Genomic DNA, 18,095 nt, shown 5'->3' on the forward strand with positions numbered 1-18,095 from the left:
CATCTTAAGCTAGTCAAATTATCTACCCCTCCATGCACACTACTTAACCTATCTCCCTCGCCTCCTCGCAAACTCCATAGCTCTTTTCGTACAGCGACCCTCACAGCCCCTCTCACCCGCCTCTTCCCCCTCGTCCAACATGGAAACCGCGGGCAAACACACATATAAAATTAATTACCCCCCCAGAGCTCTAAAAAAACAAAACGCTAAACGTTTTAAACACAACTTTTTAAAGTCCCACCCTGAAATCCCCTTTTTAGACACCTACTTCTCCCTCTTCAATGGAGCTAAGAGCACCGACATCATTCTTTACACTATACGCAGAGCACAATGGAGAAAAGCATTCCTCGCCCTACTCACCATCTCGACCACCAGGAAAAGTGCTCATGGCATAACACTTTCCACCGCACCATCCCAACTCTACCCAGCTAGAGCATCCATTACTATCTACAATAACGGGACTATCTTAATTCAATCCACAGACAGAAACCTTGACCTATTTGACAACCTGTTCCCTACCTTCAAAGAATACATCTCCAACGCTCAGTTCCCACACCTTCCGGCCTCCAATACCAACATCCTCGACCTCACAGCACCTCCTACCACTAACACGCACCTCCTCCCTTCCCCCAGTACTCTACTCTATCACCCCCCGGCTACATACACCTCACAATCCTCAATCCCAGACGCGGATCTCCCCTCCGCCACCTACACCCCCACCCCCACTACCCCACTCCCACTTAACGAGAACCCCTCTCTTCCGAATAGCTTCTCAGAACAACCCACCTCACTTGACTGCACCCCACACAACATGACTCTCTCCCAACCCATCTTCCCCCCCCACTCTTTGCACTCCCGCCACTCCTAACCCTCACTCTCCCTTCAACATCTCCCTCCCCACTCTTTTCACTCCCGCCACTCCTAGCCCTCACCCCTCCTACAACCTCTCCCCCCCACTCTCACTCCCTTCTACCACACTGCCACCCCCGCAACGCGCAGCCTTCACACGTCCCGCAATTGCCTCACCCACCCTATCAGTGACTCCCTGTCCAATAACACCAACACCATCACTAATCCTTTCACCCCCCCCCCACATCCCTGCCTACCCGAACATCAACACAAACACTAACACCGCCAATTCCAGTGCCAACACCCCCACCCCTCCCCCCACTCCAGTAACCTAGAAACATGCTCTCCTTCAGTGCCCACCCACACCTCCTTACCCAACCCCACGTTGGACATGATCATGTCCACCCTCCTCCAAGTAAGAGAAGAACTCCACACCCTCAAAGAGTTACTCCTCACACACCCCAGACACCCACCTCCCACCACCACTTCTAAACCTTACAACATATCCCACTCGCATCCTACTCACCCCCTACATTGGACCTCTATCCCCTCTCGCAACACCTCCAACCGCCCAGACGCACTATCAAGACTCTTTCGGATATCGACTTACACACCCTACTCCGCACATATGTCCCGGATCGCCAAAACCTCTTAGCCACCACTCACTTGTCCATTCCTACGATTCTCTCCAACCCTATGACACCCCACGCATAACAGAGGCTCCGTCCCCAACAACCTCACAAAAATCCCCCTCACCCTAGATCCCTCTTCCTCCCTCGTCACCCCCAGACTCAAATGCACACTTCTCAACTGTAGATCGGCCCAAAGACACTCCTCGGAGGTCTCTGATCTCATCATTTCTCTGAACCTTGACCTAGTCATCCTAACTGAAACATGGTTAACTGAATCCTCTACTCCTATCATGGATATCCTAGTCCCCCCCAACTACTGCATCATTAGACTTGACAGGTCCAGCAAGACAGGCGGTGGAATCGCATGCATTTACAAGAGCAACCTATCAATAAATAAAGTCACCGCCCCCTCGCTTACCTCCTGTGAATACATATGCCTTGATGTCATCAGTGGAAAAAAAACTATATGTTCACTACACATCATCTACCACCCACCTGGGGACAACATAACCTTCTCCCAACAACTAATGGACACAATCTCAATCAACTCAGGACGGCAAAATACACAAATTTACCTTGGCGATTACAATCTTCACTGGAATGATTGCAGTGACGCAGTGGTTAATAGCCTCAAAAATGTCCTTAACGCTTCTGACCTCACCCAAATCTGCAACAGCCCGACCCATGACAAAGGCTCCATCCTCGACCTTATCTCCAAAGAAGGCACTATTCAACTTGACTCTATCCAACCCTGTGACTGGTCAGATCACCATATTGTCGCATTCTTCATCAATGAAAAAGTTAAACGTAACCCGGTCCAATCCGCCAGGCCGAAAGTTTGGAAAAGAGACCTGAAGAAACTCAATCCAAACTCTTTACCCCCTAACAGCTGCAATCTCTTACTCCCCCCTACCGGCGTTACTGACGTTCAGTACTTAACTGACCACTATCTCAACGCTATGACCTCAATAATCAATGAGGCTGCACCGATGCAACTGAAAAGAGTCTCCACCAAGATCTCCAACCCTTGGTACGACGGGAGTCTCAATGAAGACAGACGGGCCATGCGAATGGCAGAGCGCACCTGGAGATCTGTTCCCTCGGCATTGCATCTAAAAATTCTGAAGAAAAAGAGAAACGCTTATTTCAGGAAAATAAAACGCTCAAAATCAGATTTTTTCAGACTAGAGCTCGACCAAGCAAAAAACCGTCCAAGAAAACTGTTCGAGCTAATCCGATCACAATCCAAGGAACAACCCCAAGCAGTCGACATTATAGGCAATTCACCTTCCTGTGAAGATTTCTCCGCTTTCTTTATCCAAAAAACAGACAACATAAGAAACGATCTCCTCATTGACGCAAGCCTTTACTCCAAACCCCACTGCATAACGCTCAATGAGCCAAAAAACAATGCGACATGGTCATCCTTTGACACTTACTCTGAAGAAGAAATTGACAGACTACTCAGCACCCTGAAACCATCCAATCACCTTACTGACCCTCTTCCTGCTAACGCTGTAAAAGACTTCACCCCTTTGCTCCTTCCACTTTGGACTAAAATTATCAATAGCTCACTTCAACAAGGAACCATCCCTGACTCCCTCAAAGTTGGACAAGTTACTCCTTTACTAAATAAACCAACAGCCGACCCCACTGATCTAAACAACTACCGTCCTATTACCAACATTCCCACTCTCGCCAAACTGTTGGAAAAATGCGTGCAACTGCAATTGACAAAGAACAGTTTGATCTCCTCAACGCTCATCAATCAGGCTTCCGAGCAGGGCACAGTACCGAAACTGCTATGATTCACATAATTGACGACGCCCTCCAAATTTTAGATCAAAATGATACCTGCCTCCTCATCCTTCTTGATCTCTCTTCAGCATTCGATACTGTGAAACATGAGAACTTACTCGAACTCTTAAAGACAAGAATGGGTCTTTCTGGGTCTGTTCTTCAGTGGTTCACCTCCTTTCTACACAACAGGTCTCAGAAATTCAAGAGCAATAACTTGATGTCCTCTCCAGTACCTGTTGCGTTAGGTGTCCCCCCAAGGATCCTGCCTATCCCCAACTTTGTTCAACCTAGTCATGGAACCTCTCACCACCTTGCTACAAGCATCCAATGTAAACTTTCACATGTACGCCGATGACACTCAGCTATATCTCAAACTACAATCCCCCAATGACATTATGCGTCTGAACTCAACGATCAGAAGCACCCAATCCTGGCTGGCCGATAACCACCTCAAACTCAATGCTATGAAAACTGAGTTCCTTCTGATCTCACCCCCGCGAAAATCGCTACCACTCAAACCTGGCTTAAACACCTAACTGCACTTAATGTCCAACCAACCATTGTGGATTCAGCAAAATCCTTAGGCATAACACTTGATGCCAATCTCAACATGCAGCAGCATATCAGTAAGGCAACTAAGGGAGCGAACTTCCAAATAAATACCTTGAGGAAACTTAAACACTTCCTCCCAGCCAAAGACTTCCAAAATGCAGTACAAGCACTAGTCATCCCTCGCATAGACTACGGCAGCATCGCCCTCTGCGGTCTCCCCCTAACTACAACTGCACCCCTAAGAGCTTCACTAAACGCAGCAGCGAGACTCCTCACTGGATCTAAAAAACACTCTCATATTTCCCCTGACTTTAAATCCCTGAACTGGCTGCCTTTTGAAGCCAGAATACATTTGAAGATTGCCTGCATGACGCACAAGGCTATACACCTGAACTCACCCGGCTACCTCACTCAGAAGCTGACCATTTCCGGCGGCTCCAGAACCACAAGAAGCACAAACAATCTTCTGCTGAAGCCTCGAAGATTCCGGAAGGAAAGAACCTACAAATGCTCCTTCTCAGGAATGGCGCCTAGGATCTGGAACTCACTCCCGCCTGAAACCAGGCTCATCTCCTCCACTCTTCTCTTTAAGAAAGAAGTTAAAGCTATCCTCATGGCCAAATACACTTGAACTGATATTTTTGATCTTTCAAGACTCTGCGCCGATTTGTACTACCTGTTTGATCCCTTTGCACATGTGTTTTATCTGTATTATCGACCTACCTGAGTGTTCATGCTCCCTCTTATTTGTACTACTTGTATTGATGACGTACCTTCCTAACCATGCTCCCTCCTTTACCCACCCTACCTATCACTTACCCCTTGCAAAGCGCTCTGTTATCTGCAAAGATCTTTTTCGCGCTATATAAAACATTCAAAATAAATAAATAGCAAAGATGATTTTTATGTTCTGTGTTTGAAAAATGCCACTTTTAGCAAGTAGGCTTTTTCTTGCCTAGCTGTCACGTGTGCCTCTGCTGGGTTTGTGGATTGACTGTCTAGCTTTGGAGTGACAGTGGCTGGCAATGTGCATTCTCTTTAGACAGCCACTGGCGGGGGTAGAGGTGTGTCCTGCCTTTCATGGATGAGTCGGCGCTGGGCTGCATAAACCTGGGCTGCATTTAGAGTAGTGGGAGGAGATTTTCTTGTGCCTGAAGGAGCCTGGTCTGCCTCCGCCGCATCGAGCACCATCCCGCTTCGCACCGCAGCCCTGATCTCACAGACACCGCTGGACGACCGTCCTCAAGCTGCTGCCTGCACCGTAGCCTGAGGACACCGCACGGCGCACCACTAGCCTGCGCATTGCAGCTGCAACAGTTGCCGCATCTGGCACAACGAAAAAAGTACAGTTTGAGACTGTCGACCCTACTGCTGACTCGCTCCAAGGCAGTCAGCCGGAACTATTGGATTCTGTTTTCAGTATCGCGGTAGCGTCGGACATAACTACCGACTTCAAGGAACTGCCCTTTTAAAGGTATCCTTGCAAAGAGCATATTTTTAAGTACTGTATGTTGGATTTTTGTAGTTGGTCTTGTTTTGGCTATTTAGACATATTGGATATTTTTCTAAACTGATGTGGTGCCCTTTTGTAGTGTTTTACCTGTATTACTGTTGGTTGTGCAAATGCTTTACACACTGCCTCTGAGATGAGCCTGACCGCTCATGCCAAGCTATCAAGGAGGTGAGCGGAGGTTACTTTAGCAGTGTAACTCCCTTACCCTGACTAGGAAGAAGGGTTTCTACTTGGACAAAGGTGCAAACCATTGCCAACAAGAGACCCCCATTCATTTCTAACACATCTCTTGAAAATGATATTATTCAATAGTTTTTGCACCCCTCAACCTTTCATTCTTTTTCTTTCACACATGCTTTGTCTCCATCCTTCACACACTGTCTTCCCTGTTTCTTTCCCTCACCAAACTCCTGCTTCAACACCCTTACATTTCTCCACATTATCTAACTCGGCCTCATGCTCGGTCTGCTATGATCTGATTGTATCAAGGGTTGCCATCTTTCATCTCCCTAGGCCATACCTTAACGACAAAGCCAGGAGAAACAATCAGAAAATCTGTTAAATCCAGTATTTTCCATTTTGAAAAATATACTTAAGAGAAAACACAATCAGTCTTGGTTGTCCTCCCGCAACTAGGAGCAAGAAAATAACAGGATACAATGTACCATGAATTGTCAGCCGGAATAGTTGTACAACCATAGGGAGAAGTTCTCTCCAATTAGGCACAGTCTGCAGGCTCATGGATATTGAACACCTAAATGGGAAGGGCAACAAGTGTGTGCACAAGCAGCGCCAAAGTACTCTTTGCTACCTGCCACCCTCTCTGCAAGTACTAAAAGGCATTCAGGGCTGGGTTATCCAGCATGCTCTCCATTTAAAATACTGACGGGGAGGTGTGTGCAGCAAGACCCTTTGCTCCTCTGGTGCCACTGCACCACTGATGGCTACGCCCCTGGATACAGGGACATCCTTCTTCAGGATCTCAAACTACCTGCAACTTCACTTCATTGGTCCCAGTGCTTTCTTGCACCCTGATCACATTTAATAATGTAGACTATTTAATCCTAGTCATTGGAATGGCTGAAGTTGGAAAAATATATCCGGCTGTCACCAGGTGGTTTCTCTTTCCTGGTAGTTCAAACCCACTCGTAAAAGACTGTGCTGCTTTAATCCTAGCACCAGAGAATCCTCTCCATTGACTCTACACTAGCTCTATTCCACATCAGTTTGAAACTAAAGAATGACATTCCTACTGTAAGCCGAATTAAAGTTAATTCGAAAGTGTACCACATTCCAACATATCATTTGCCTCGCTGTGCTATTACTAATATGGTGCACTTGAAGGTTGTTTCTTCCCAATCAGTTCAAAGGTGGCTGAAAATGTTGAGCTTAAGCAGGGTAATATCTGAGCTTTCTTTTTTTTTTTTTTATCTTGGAAGTGGCCATGGGGTCAGCAGCACATATCCAAATAAAATAGCATCATATGTATTGCTCTTGAACCAAAGTTTGAGGACAGTGGCTTTACATTTCTTTAAATAACACAAAACATGAGCTTAATTGTAGATTTGTAATATGACGAGCAATGATTGTTTTCAGAACCAACAGAGAACAGATGCGGATTACCCCAAGGATCCTCCATCAGGCTCACCATCTTCGTCTACATGGCTCCCCTCTCAGCCATCGTCAGACCATGGGCTCAAAATAGTCTCCTACGCCGATGACACCCAATTCATCCTCTCCCTCACCAAGGAACCCGACATCACGAGGCACAACTTCCAAGAGGATGGAAGCTGTCGCAACCTGGAAGAAGAACGGCTGCCCGAAACTCAACTCTGAGAAAACTGAAGTCTTTATCCTCCCCTCCACCCCCTCCTCATGGGATGATACCTGGTGGCCCCCGCCCTCAGAAACCCACTCACCCTGACAGACGATGCACACAACTTCTGCATCATACTGGACTCCTCGCTCCCTATGAATTGCCAGATCAACGCTGGATCCTCCGCATGTTTCAACACCCTCCGCATACTTTGGAAAACATTCAAATGGATGCCCTCCGACTCCAGGAAATTGTCACTTGCACCCTCATCACCAGCAGACTGGACTACGGCAATGCCATCTACGCTTGAATCAACAAAACTCCTCCGCAAAATATGTCCGTCCAGAACGTCGCATCCAGACTAATCCTCTATATCCCACGGCACAACCATATCACCCAACACCTCCGCGACCTCCACTAGCTCCCTGTCGAAAGAAGAATAACTTTGAAACTGCTCACGCACATCTACACATCGGATGCCTCTCGTTCCATGCCCCCAAGAGAAACCTCCTCTCAGCCGACCTCTCCCTTACCCTCGTCACACGCTTCTGCAGGAACAGAGCAGGTGGAAGGTCTTTTTCCTACCGGACAGCCAAGGCCTGGAACGATCTCCCCCCCCCCTTCACCAACTAACCAATTAAGGAAAGACCTCAAGACCTGCACACAACCCCCCCCGTGCGCCTTGAGACCCTAATGGGTGAATAGTGTTCTCTATAAACCCCTAATTGATTGGTTGCACACTTACATTGGCCTAAAAATTCATGCACATTTTTGAAGTAAAATATAAAAATATAATCTTTAGACCAGGAACAGGCTAGATAAAAAGGGATGGAAGATGATGATAAAAAGGCAATTTGTGTTTCTTGTCCGTTTTTTGGTTGTTTTCTTTAATTAAAAAAATGTATTTCATTTTGTATTGAAACTATTATAGAACTAACATAAATAGTTTGCCTTACCCAGCAAGCTGGGAAATAATGGTGGCTGTTATTCGTTTTAGGAACAAGTGGAAGAAGGTGTACCTCTTAAGATTTGTTTATCACAATTTTGCAGTTGGATTCAAAAAATTCAAACACAGAAAAAAATTGTATTCCTTTCAGCTACTTCAAGTCCTCCTACTCAAGAAGACAAGTTGTGTGCATTTGTTACGTGGTCAGGTACATTTTATTTTACCTTAAATTCTTGATAAATGACTTCCCATTTAATATTTGTATTTATTTTGTGATTCTGAACAGTGCACCACCGCAAACTGAGCCAAGTTTGAAAACTTTAAACAAAAGAGACAGACTGCAGATCCAAACCCAGATCAGGGAAATAAAAATATATATATATCGGCAGTATTTTGAGAAGATTGGGCTTGCAGTATTTAAATGGTTTTGGGAGAAAGTAAGACACCGCAGCACATACCACCAAGAAAGTGTGGACTCTGAGTGGAAGATGGACTTTAGACTCTGTTTACAGATGGTACATATGCAACCTAGCTTCTGTATGAAAGTGGAATTTACTACCTCACGTGAAATGTCAATAGGAAAGGGGAAGATTAGGTATCCAGTGTTCGAGGTGTGGTGGTTGTGTATGTATGTATGCATGTGTTTGTGTATGCAAGGTGCATCTCCTCTGTCCTTACATCCTTTGCCACAATTGCTCACACACAGGCGTGAGTTTGTGGATGAACAACCTACTGTTGTGCACTAGCTATCCTGTTGAAGTCTCTGGATTGAAATGTGTGAAGTGAAGTAGTCTCCTCTCTGCTTTGCATTTACGAATCTTATTTAAATAAACGTATTTGGACCTTCTTTTCTTTTATGTATGTGCCAAAGTTTCACATTGAAAAATAATTTGTAGAAACTGAGAAGGCATTAAGTGGGAGTAAGCATACATAAACAAAGCATCTGTGTAGATTAGCTTTTTCAGTATTTCAAGAAAAGTATTCTCTACAGTAATCTACCATGCACATTTCCTCACCCCATACATTTCTACTAATATTTCCATATTTCTATTCATGTTCCTCAACCGAGCTTCCTGGTTTTGATCTCAAAGTAACTAATGCCTCTGGATGTGGTTGTTTCCCTAAATTATAGATATTAAACCTCTTAGACCTGTATACTCTGGACAGGTGAGAATTGCATGTGACTGGGTGGCCGTTCTAGCCCCATCAATCCAAACATCTATCATCCTTCACTTAATACATTTCCTGCTCCATATCTTCCAGTGTCTGTATGAGATCTGATGATGCTGAATAGCAGTAACGTTCATCTCTCCAAACACAGATGACTTTATACCATTTTATTTTCCTTTTGCTGTGTTATTCACATCTTAGGTTTTTTTCAGACCTTCATGTTTTTTTTCTTGTTGTATTAATATTCAAGCTGATGTATAATGAGGCTAAGAAGAGATGCACACTAAAGATGTAAGTGAGAGGCCCGTAGGTGAGTGTACAACTCCCTATCAATATATAAAGTCACACAAAGTACGTTCTTTCAAAAAAGGGAGTATCCTAGAGATCCCTGCGGAATAACAGCGAAATCTCCAAGGGCAACAGTGTGGCGGGGGTATTGGAGTCCAATTCTTTAAGGACGAGAACCCTCACTCACCCGAATGTGACATGTTTATCATAGAGCTCCCTCCTCACACCCGGCCCAAAAGGAGCCACGTGTGGCCTACAACTCTTCTAAAAGGAAAATATGAAGAGGATCTGAGGTGTTTGTTTTCAGTGAGAGAGGCCAAAGGAGTAGGTGAGTGAAGGGGCACAGTGCGAAATGTGAAGAAATCTAAAACTGTCTTTAGGGGACCTCATGACTTTCAGTGGTTACCGAATACAGTATTAAAAAAGAGAGATGACTAGGGGGTTACTAACAAATATACCCTTTTTAGAGGTCAACATGTTTCTACCCTTAAACGACTCCCACCGGAGTTCATGGGCATTCCTCGGGGCCAAATCTCAAAACTAGTCACTCTGCGAAAGTGAAATATTGATTAAAAAAACGTATCACAGATGATTATACTGTCCGGCAGATTTGAAGCCTGTATATATAGCGGGTGATGAATACGCCATCTTATCGGTAAACTAAACCAAAATTTACGAGCATGTTATAATATGGCCAGCATACGTGCTCCTCAAATATAGAGCCCCTCCATGTTGCACAATATCCATATACCAAAGAAAACTTTATAAATAAATTGTGGATTCTGTTACCTCTCTTCAGCCATAAGGTACCACACGTGAAACTCTGCTAGTGTAAAAGAATTAGACACATGATAGTAGTGTGGGACAAACCAAACATATGAATTTGAGCAGCAGCCTAGTATGTGCGTTGCATATTTAATGTAATTAGGGAATGTTATTATGAGGAAAGATGAGAACTTTATTTTATATTCAATAGTATCCCAATAACCTGAATAATCTTTTTATCATCTGCAGCCCAAATCTCCAGCGACTAGTATCGCAAACCCACAGCGCCTTAGGGGTATGTAAGGTTGTGTATGTAAAAGCTTATCATTGCACCATAAGAAGTGGGCCCCAACATTAATTTGTATGGTACTCAAAATGAACCGTCCACGTGAGTAGCTAAAGGGCCGCAGCTCAACCCTCTCCTGTAAAAACAGACCCGGTAACAATCTCCCATCTTTTGTATGTGTGCTAGATAGCTCTTATTCGAACTGCGGTCCGAGTTAATCCTTCTTTGGCGGGGTCCCGGCAAGAGCAGGAACACTGTTTCAGTCACGTTAATGAATGATCTTCAAAGAGGAAATGACTAAATATATAACGTGCTTACCGTGCTCCATGGGATCTTTGGAATTGTGGTTTCCTTGGCAAAGGTTTGCACGTAAAAGGTACAGTTGGGTATAAACAGATGTCTGTAGAAACCGACACAACAAACATTGTTGTCCTCGATACTCATCATTGGAAAATACCCCACAGGTTCACTAGTACAGGCTTACCTCTCTGATCAATCAATACAGCCACTAAAAATTGGTTCAGGTGAAATCTTTGACGTGAGCCTATAAAATATTGTATTTTTATAATATTAGGGAAGCAGCGAAGAATCGTGGTATGGTGCCTGGAATACCGTGATGCCAAGGTCAGTTTAAATTCTGTATATAGGCAACTTCCACATGGGGCGTTCTCCTCTCCAAGGAGAATCAAACGCAGGTATATAGATCTACACAAGACCATCCATTTTCATTCATTGTGGTCTTTGCTGAAGATCAAGTGTTCATCTCGTATCTAATCCGCTCATACGGTGCTATACGGGGATAGTAAGCTATAACTGGTCACCTGCCCAGATTGGTCCGAGGTAGGTCTTTGTGGAGTTCCTGTGTGTCACAAATAAGTCTATAAATCCATCCATGTTCTCTATAGAGCAGGACCTGTTCACGGGTGGCCATAGCTCTTAACATAGTTAAGTTTGTCAATGATAGTCCAGAGTATGTCTTCTGTATGTCCCATAGTGAGAAAGGATTGTGAGCTTGGTGTTGTCTTTTTTTACATCACATAGAACTGCGATGTTCACCTATCCTCAGTTTTATCTTGCGTGTAGTCCTCCCCACATATATTAAATTGCATGGACAGTATAATGTGTATATCACTCTTTCTGTGTTGCAATTCATCAAGTTGTTGAGTACCCATGGGGGGGGGGGTGGGTGTGTAAGCCCTAGGTCTATAGTCTGTGCCACTGATGTAAAGGGACAAACCGAGCAGGTGCCACAGGGATTATGTCCTTTGGAACGTTCAGATGGGAGATTGTGAATAGGCCTGTTTTTATGGGTGAGGGTTGGGCTGGGGCCCTTTTGCTTCTCACACGGATAGTCTGTTTTGAGTACCATAAATTAGGTTTGTGGTCACTTCTTATGGTGCAATAGCTTTTACATACCCACAACCTAACGTACCCCTAAGGGGCTGTGGGTTTGCAATATAGCCTATTCACTGGAGATTTGGGCTACATATGAAAAAAGATTATTACTCCGGTTTTGGTAATCTATTTGGACACTATTGAATATAAAATAAAGTTCTCATCTTGCCTCAAAATAACATTCCCTAATGACTTTAAATATGCAACTTGCGTACTAGGATGCTGCTCAAATTCGTTTGGTTTGTCCCACACTAAAGTCATGTCTTTTTAATTTTTTTACACTAGCTGAGTTTCATGTGCTGTACCTTATGGCTAAAGATGGGTAACTGAATCCCTCTGAGCAGGTAACCACAATTTATTTACAATTTTCTTTGGTAAATTCATGTTGTGCAACGGGGGGGGGGGTTCTATATTTGATGAGCATGTATGCTAGCCATATTATAACTGTCTCGTAATGTTTTTTATTTTACAGATAAGGTGTCACCCGCTATATATACGGGCTTGATATCTCTGACCGCCAGTATGATCACCTGTGCGAAGTTTTTTTTTATTTTATCATTATTTCACTTTTGCAGAGTGACTAGTGTTTGAGATTTGGTCTTGAGAAAGCCCGGGAACTCTGGTGGGAGTCGTTTAAGGGCAGAAACATGTTGACCTCTATTAGGGGTATATTTGTTAGTAACCCCTAGTCCTCTATTCAGTGGTTCCCTAATACAGGATTAAAAAACAAAGTTGTTAGGTCCCCTAAAGACAGTTTTAGATTTCTTCACATTTTGCACTCTGCCCCTTCACTCACCTACTTCTTTGGCCTATCTCACTGAAAAAAACACATCGGCTCCGCTTCATATATTTTTTTTAGAAGAGTTGTAGCCCACACCTGGGACCTTGCGGCTTTGATGTGAGCAGGAAGCCCTATGATGAAGCATGTCCCCTTTGGTGAGTGAGGATTCTCGCCCTTAAAGAAAAGGTCTCCCCTACCCCACCACACTGTTGCCCCTGGAGATTTCGCTGTTATTCAGCAGGTATCTCTAGGACACATTTTTTTTTAGGGAGAACATACTTTGTGTAAGTATGTATAATGAGGCTACCTGATACAATTATTACCCTGGTCATCTCATTCCATGGTTGGATTTTTTCAATCCAATGCAACTTTGGTTGTTCTGGTTACTGGAAAGTAATATTGTCAGTTTTCTTCTACACTAAATCTTAAAGTGGAAGACGTGAGTACTTAATAGAGGCTTTAGTTTTCCTTTAATTGTCTTTCAGTTTTTTACCTTATCTTGTAAATTATCCCAACCACGTATATCTGCCCTGCACATGAGAATTTGTCAACTTTTGCTTGCATGTCTTTATCCAGGTGTATCACAATATTTCAGTACATTCCTAAGAAACTCCTAATCCAGACAGATGTGGCTTCTGTCTTGCTTTCCATTCTTCACATGGCTGCTGTACTAAATGTTCAGTTGCTGTTATTCCTATACTTCTACTTTAATTTGGCTTCTCAGAATTAAAAATCTTTAGCTGACATGTGGATCCACTTTGTTACCTTCGTATTTAAACATATTAGCCACCAACTTATAAGCTTTTCAATATTACCTATTGATCCTTTAGACCTTTATGTGTTTAGATATTTTTGATTTGTGTGTTAACTTTTCTGCATTTCAATATCTGTCTTATTCATCCTGAGGTCATTAACGTAGATGCAAAATATGGTGTGCAAAGATGTACTTTTAACCAATTTTTGTCTGCTATACTAGTTGATCTATTTTTTTTGGCCTTTCCTCCAAGTTTTTCCTTGTTTAGTGTTTGTATTTGCATTAAGCTGGTCCACCAGCACTTGGTCAATGACGTATAGGTTGTGAAACAGGTAGTTTTAGTTTAGACTGTTTTAGAAAAATCTTAAACTATTTAAGATCTCTTTCTTAAAAGAAAGGGATATTTAAAAACTAATTTGCCTGGTTTAAACACTGGGTGAATCTCAAAATGTAATTTATACATCATTTGACCAATAGAAAAATGCTTACAACTTGAAGCTTTATCCACCTCATTATATTTGGTGTATCTATGCCAACATAAAAAAAAATTGCAGTAACTGACGAAATAAAAGTAATAATCTGTTACATTGCAGTAAGGGTGAAGAGAAGGAAAAAGAGGAGAAAACGAAATGAATATCTGACAATACCATTTCACTAATTTGCTAGTGGTCCGAAGCAGTGTATGATCTTTAGTTTGTAGACTTAACATTTTATCAGGTCTTGTAGCCTGCTATCTACTTGTGAACCTAAGGTTATTTGGGAACTAAAACGGCACACACTTTTACTGATATTCTCTGCAGACTGGGACCTAGAAGTTTGCTTGCTGTATGAATGCAGAAGAAAGCAAATTCGAAAACCTGATATTCTAAATTCTTGGATTGATTTAAGAGCAACATATAAGGTGAGTTTGGTAATACAAATTTTGATTCAATACTAGTATGTGTGGCCTGGGTCTGTGTTGGCAGCCTCTCTTAGCAAGAAGTGGTGCTGATAGATTAAAACCCAGGGCACATTGTGCATGCTCCTTATTAATGAAGAGCCTCCGCTGATGACAAACTGTGCATGCAAAGTGAAAATGACAGTCGACATGACTATTAAAAAAAATCATTTTAATATGTATTTTTTTCTCTTAAAAAAATTTGGCAGCGATTTTGAATGAATCGCTTTTAGGGGCCTCTTCACACTCTTATTTAATATTAGCCTAGTGCACCTTATGTTTGAAAAATAATGTAATTATAAACCTGTTTAATTCAGAGGAAGGTATCTAAACGAGTCTTGTGTGCTGATCAACTTAAATTCTTCATCACAAATCTAAATGGAGCCATCCCATCTTTGCTCCGTGGCATAAATAAATTGGTTGCATTTGCCAGATGCGTGATTTACTGGTTCAAGGCAAGTTTGAATATGATAGCTACACAAAATGCGATCTTAAATGGTCAGATGAATGTACAACTCAGGAAAATGAACACTTGGCGGTGCTTTGAAGAGCTTAAACTCTAGCTCTTCAGTACACACTCACAAACGAAAACTGGTTTTGAGTTGTATAATACTTGTGAAGCCCATACCTAGCTATTGAGCAGTAGCGCTTTAGAGATAGCGGGGTGCAGTATTTTATTTGGGTATACTCCGCCCGGGTGTAACCAGCCAACCCGGCCCCACCGCTCTTGGCTGGGCGTAACTCACTAAATGTTTGATTTTGACAAAGAGGCCTGAAACTTGGGCTGAAATTAAATCTTAAGATGACTGTTCTTGTGTAAGGTCTGTACATCTATGGAGATCAGGTTGTAAGATGTCTTCCTACAAGGATTATAGCAATAGGTAAAAACTGTTAACCACTTGGGTTCCTCAAGTGCCCTAATTTTTACATATAAAAGCCTCCACACCCAGTTAATGGAGTGTTCAAACATGCTAAGTTGGGGTGCTTTTTTGGGAAAGGCCATTTCGGAGTCAATCTCAAACAACTGTATCAATGGCTAAGACACAGAGGTATTTCTTTTTTTTGTGATAAGTGACCTGAACTTTATTGACCATGCTGATGAGGGCTAATATAAACTTAGTTGCCTCACTTCCTGCTGTTTGATCAGTGAAATCTGCTGAGTGTCAGGCGAAGGCAAAAGGTAAACCCAATCCTTTTACAATACGGTGGTTCCCACTTTAAGTAAACATTTTGCATGCTGTAATAAGTGAACTGTGTCTGGTTGCTTGTGTGCCTGTTTAGAGGGGGCGAGGCCTGGCAATTGGGTTTAGGCTATTCCTATTGTCACAGGATCAAAGCTGATTTGCATATGGCTGTGTCCCATCTGAGGTGGTATGGTGGGCAAAAAAACAATTCGACTGGGATACCCTCAAGTAATTTCCAGTGGCTGAGATCATTTCAAGCATTCACCCCATCGCTTTTGTTTCCCTAATAGGCATCCACCTTTTAATTTTCGCAGCTCCTATGAACTGTTATGCAGTACAGCAGTGGTCCTTTTGGCTTTTCTTAAAAATTGTGTAGGTACAAGACTAGTTTCTGGGTGAATCTATTGTGGTGACTTTCCAAAGCTTCCTTTACCTACGTATAGATACTGCCAGATGAGAGTAAACCTAATGTTCATATGACGATACACGAACCAAATATGGGGTGAGCTGGATCCGCTCCTGATGGAGGTTTTGTCTTGACTCTATGGATGTAACCATTAGCTGGTCAGACAATTACTTAACAACACTGGCACCAAATATTCCACTAAATGCAAAGAACAAGATGTCATACTTTCTCAACATACTATTCTTGAGATGTTGGCCAATCCTCCTATGTAAAAAGGAATGGTAATGAGCACTGTCCTCTTACATCCTGAAATGACAAGTGGCTGGTCTGCCCGACAATTATATGGCCTACAAAGTCCTTGAAAGCAGACTAAATCGTACATATCTCACCCATTTATAGTAGCAAAATGCCCAAGGTGTGTGTGTGTGTGTGTGTGTGTGTGTGTGTGTGTGTGTGTGTGTGTGTGTATATATATATATGTGTTTGTGTATATATATGTGTGTATATATGTATATATATATATGTGTATATATGTATGTGTGTATATATATATATATATATATATATATATATATATATATATATATATATATATATATATATATTCAACAATAGGATATCCACATTCATGAAGAAGGAAATCATCCGGCACTCAAAAGAGGGTATCTTTATTTTCAGGCTTCTTTATTCAGAGTCACATCAACGCGTTTCGGGAGTCAAGCTCCCTTGATCACGATGTTTTCGCCGCCATTACGGACTAGTTAAAATACACAAAAGTGGTAGTAAACAGTGTGAACGGACATTCAAATCATTGTTAAGCTGTCTCACAGTGCAGTGGCCATTTTAACACTTGCAAAAGAATACCTCATTCAGCATTAAAAGGACGTTTTATATCTCAGTAAATGCCAAAAATTATGATTAGAAATCTAATATCCCATCTTTAACGTTTCAGAACCTATGGATATGTAAACAGTCAATCTAAAGTGCAAGTGCGCTTTAAAATCGATTCCATTTTCTGAGAATATGAACGTGTGTTAAGGGCAAGTGCCCATATAACAAAAGAATGGGAAGGCATTTATATTTTTTTTACAATTCCTTATCGCATGCTGACCAACAAATCCTTACAGTTAAACATAATTATTAAACCTGGGACAGCTGACAATGAATATCAGAATATTACACGTAGCTTAGTCTATAGGAAAAACTTCTAATCAATGGAATGTGAGCTTATTGATAATACAATGGATCTAGAACATCCTTATTATTTTTATAAAGTGCCAGTGCTTATTTGTAAACAATAATACTCTTACTGTAAACAATTACTATTCATATTGCACATAAGCGCAAATAAAGTGCAAGTGCTTTAATGTAAACAAAGATACACTATACTTCAACTGTAAACAATCCACTGTTATTGCACATTAGAACCAAAGTGTCAGTGCAAAAGGAAATGCCAAAACCACTACATATATCAATATTGATATATTCTTAATATAAGTATTTTCCCCTTCCATTCTTTTCAACCTAATGCTAACGTGATTTCACACATTAAACTACCACTAATGTATTAAAAGGGGAAAAATGTTTATTTAAAAACACTAACAATTCATAATTTCTCTGTGCAGTTTTGATTTGCTCAAGGCTATTTACTTATTTCTTCAATTGTACTTATACCTGGGACAGACATGTATGGAGATCCTCATCTACATTTAAACCCTGTGGCTCTTTACAATTAAACTCCAAAATAAAGTAGGTCTCCAACCTCCTTAACTCTCCCTTTCTGCCACCTCCTCTCTTTTTCTTCGGGACCTCTGCTATGCAAGTATATTGTAAGCCTGCAGGGTTACTTTGGTGGTGTGACTCAAAATGCCGTGCAACAGGGTAAGATCTATCCTCATTCACAATTGCACGCCTATGCTGTAGGATGCGCTGGTGTACGGGTAGAGTAGTGCTCCCAATATATATCTTGGGGCATTGACATTGTAGTTAATATACCACATACTCACGTTTGCAGTTTATAG

At 42.2% G+C, this 18,095-nt stretch overlaps 1 protein-coding gene across 1 annotated transcript in view; it reads left to right on the forward strand.

The window, feature by feature from the left end:
* Positions 1-18,095, forward strand: part of ERI2 (ERI1 exoribonuclease family member 2) — a 66,033-nt gene that overhangs the window by 33,356 nt on the left and 14,582 nt on the right. Inside the window, exons 6-7 of the mRNA XM_078665088.1 lie at positions 8,160-8,316; positions 14,348-14,448. Coding sequence (XP_078521214.1) covers positions 8,160-8,316; positions 14,348-14,448 — 258 coding nt within the window. The remainder of the gene's footprint in view (positions 1-8,159; positions 8,317-14,347; positions 14,449-18,095) is intronic.

The sequence above is a fragment of the Lissotriton helveticus genome, chromosome 10 (assembly GCF_964261635.1).
Source record: "Lissotriton helveticus chromosome 10, aLisHel1.1, whole genome shotgun sequence".
NCBI lineage: Eukaryota > Metazoa > Chordata > Amphibia > Caudata > Salamandridae > Lissotriton > Lissotriton helveticus.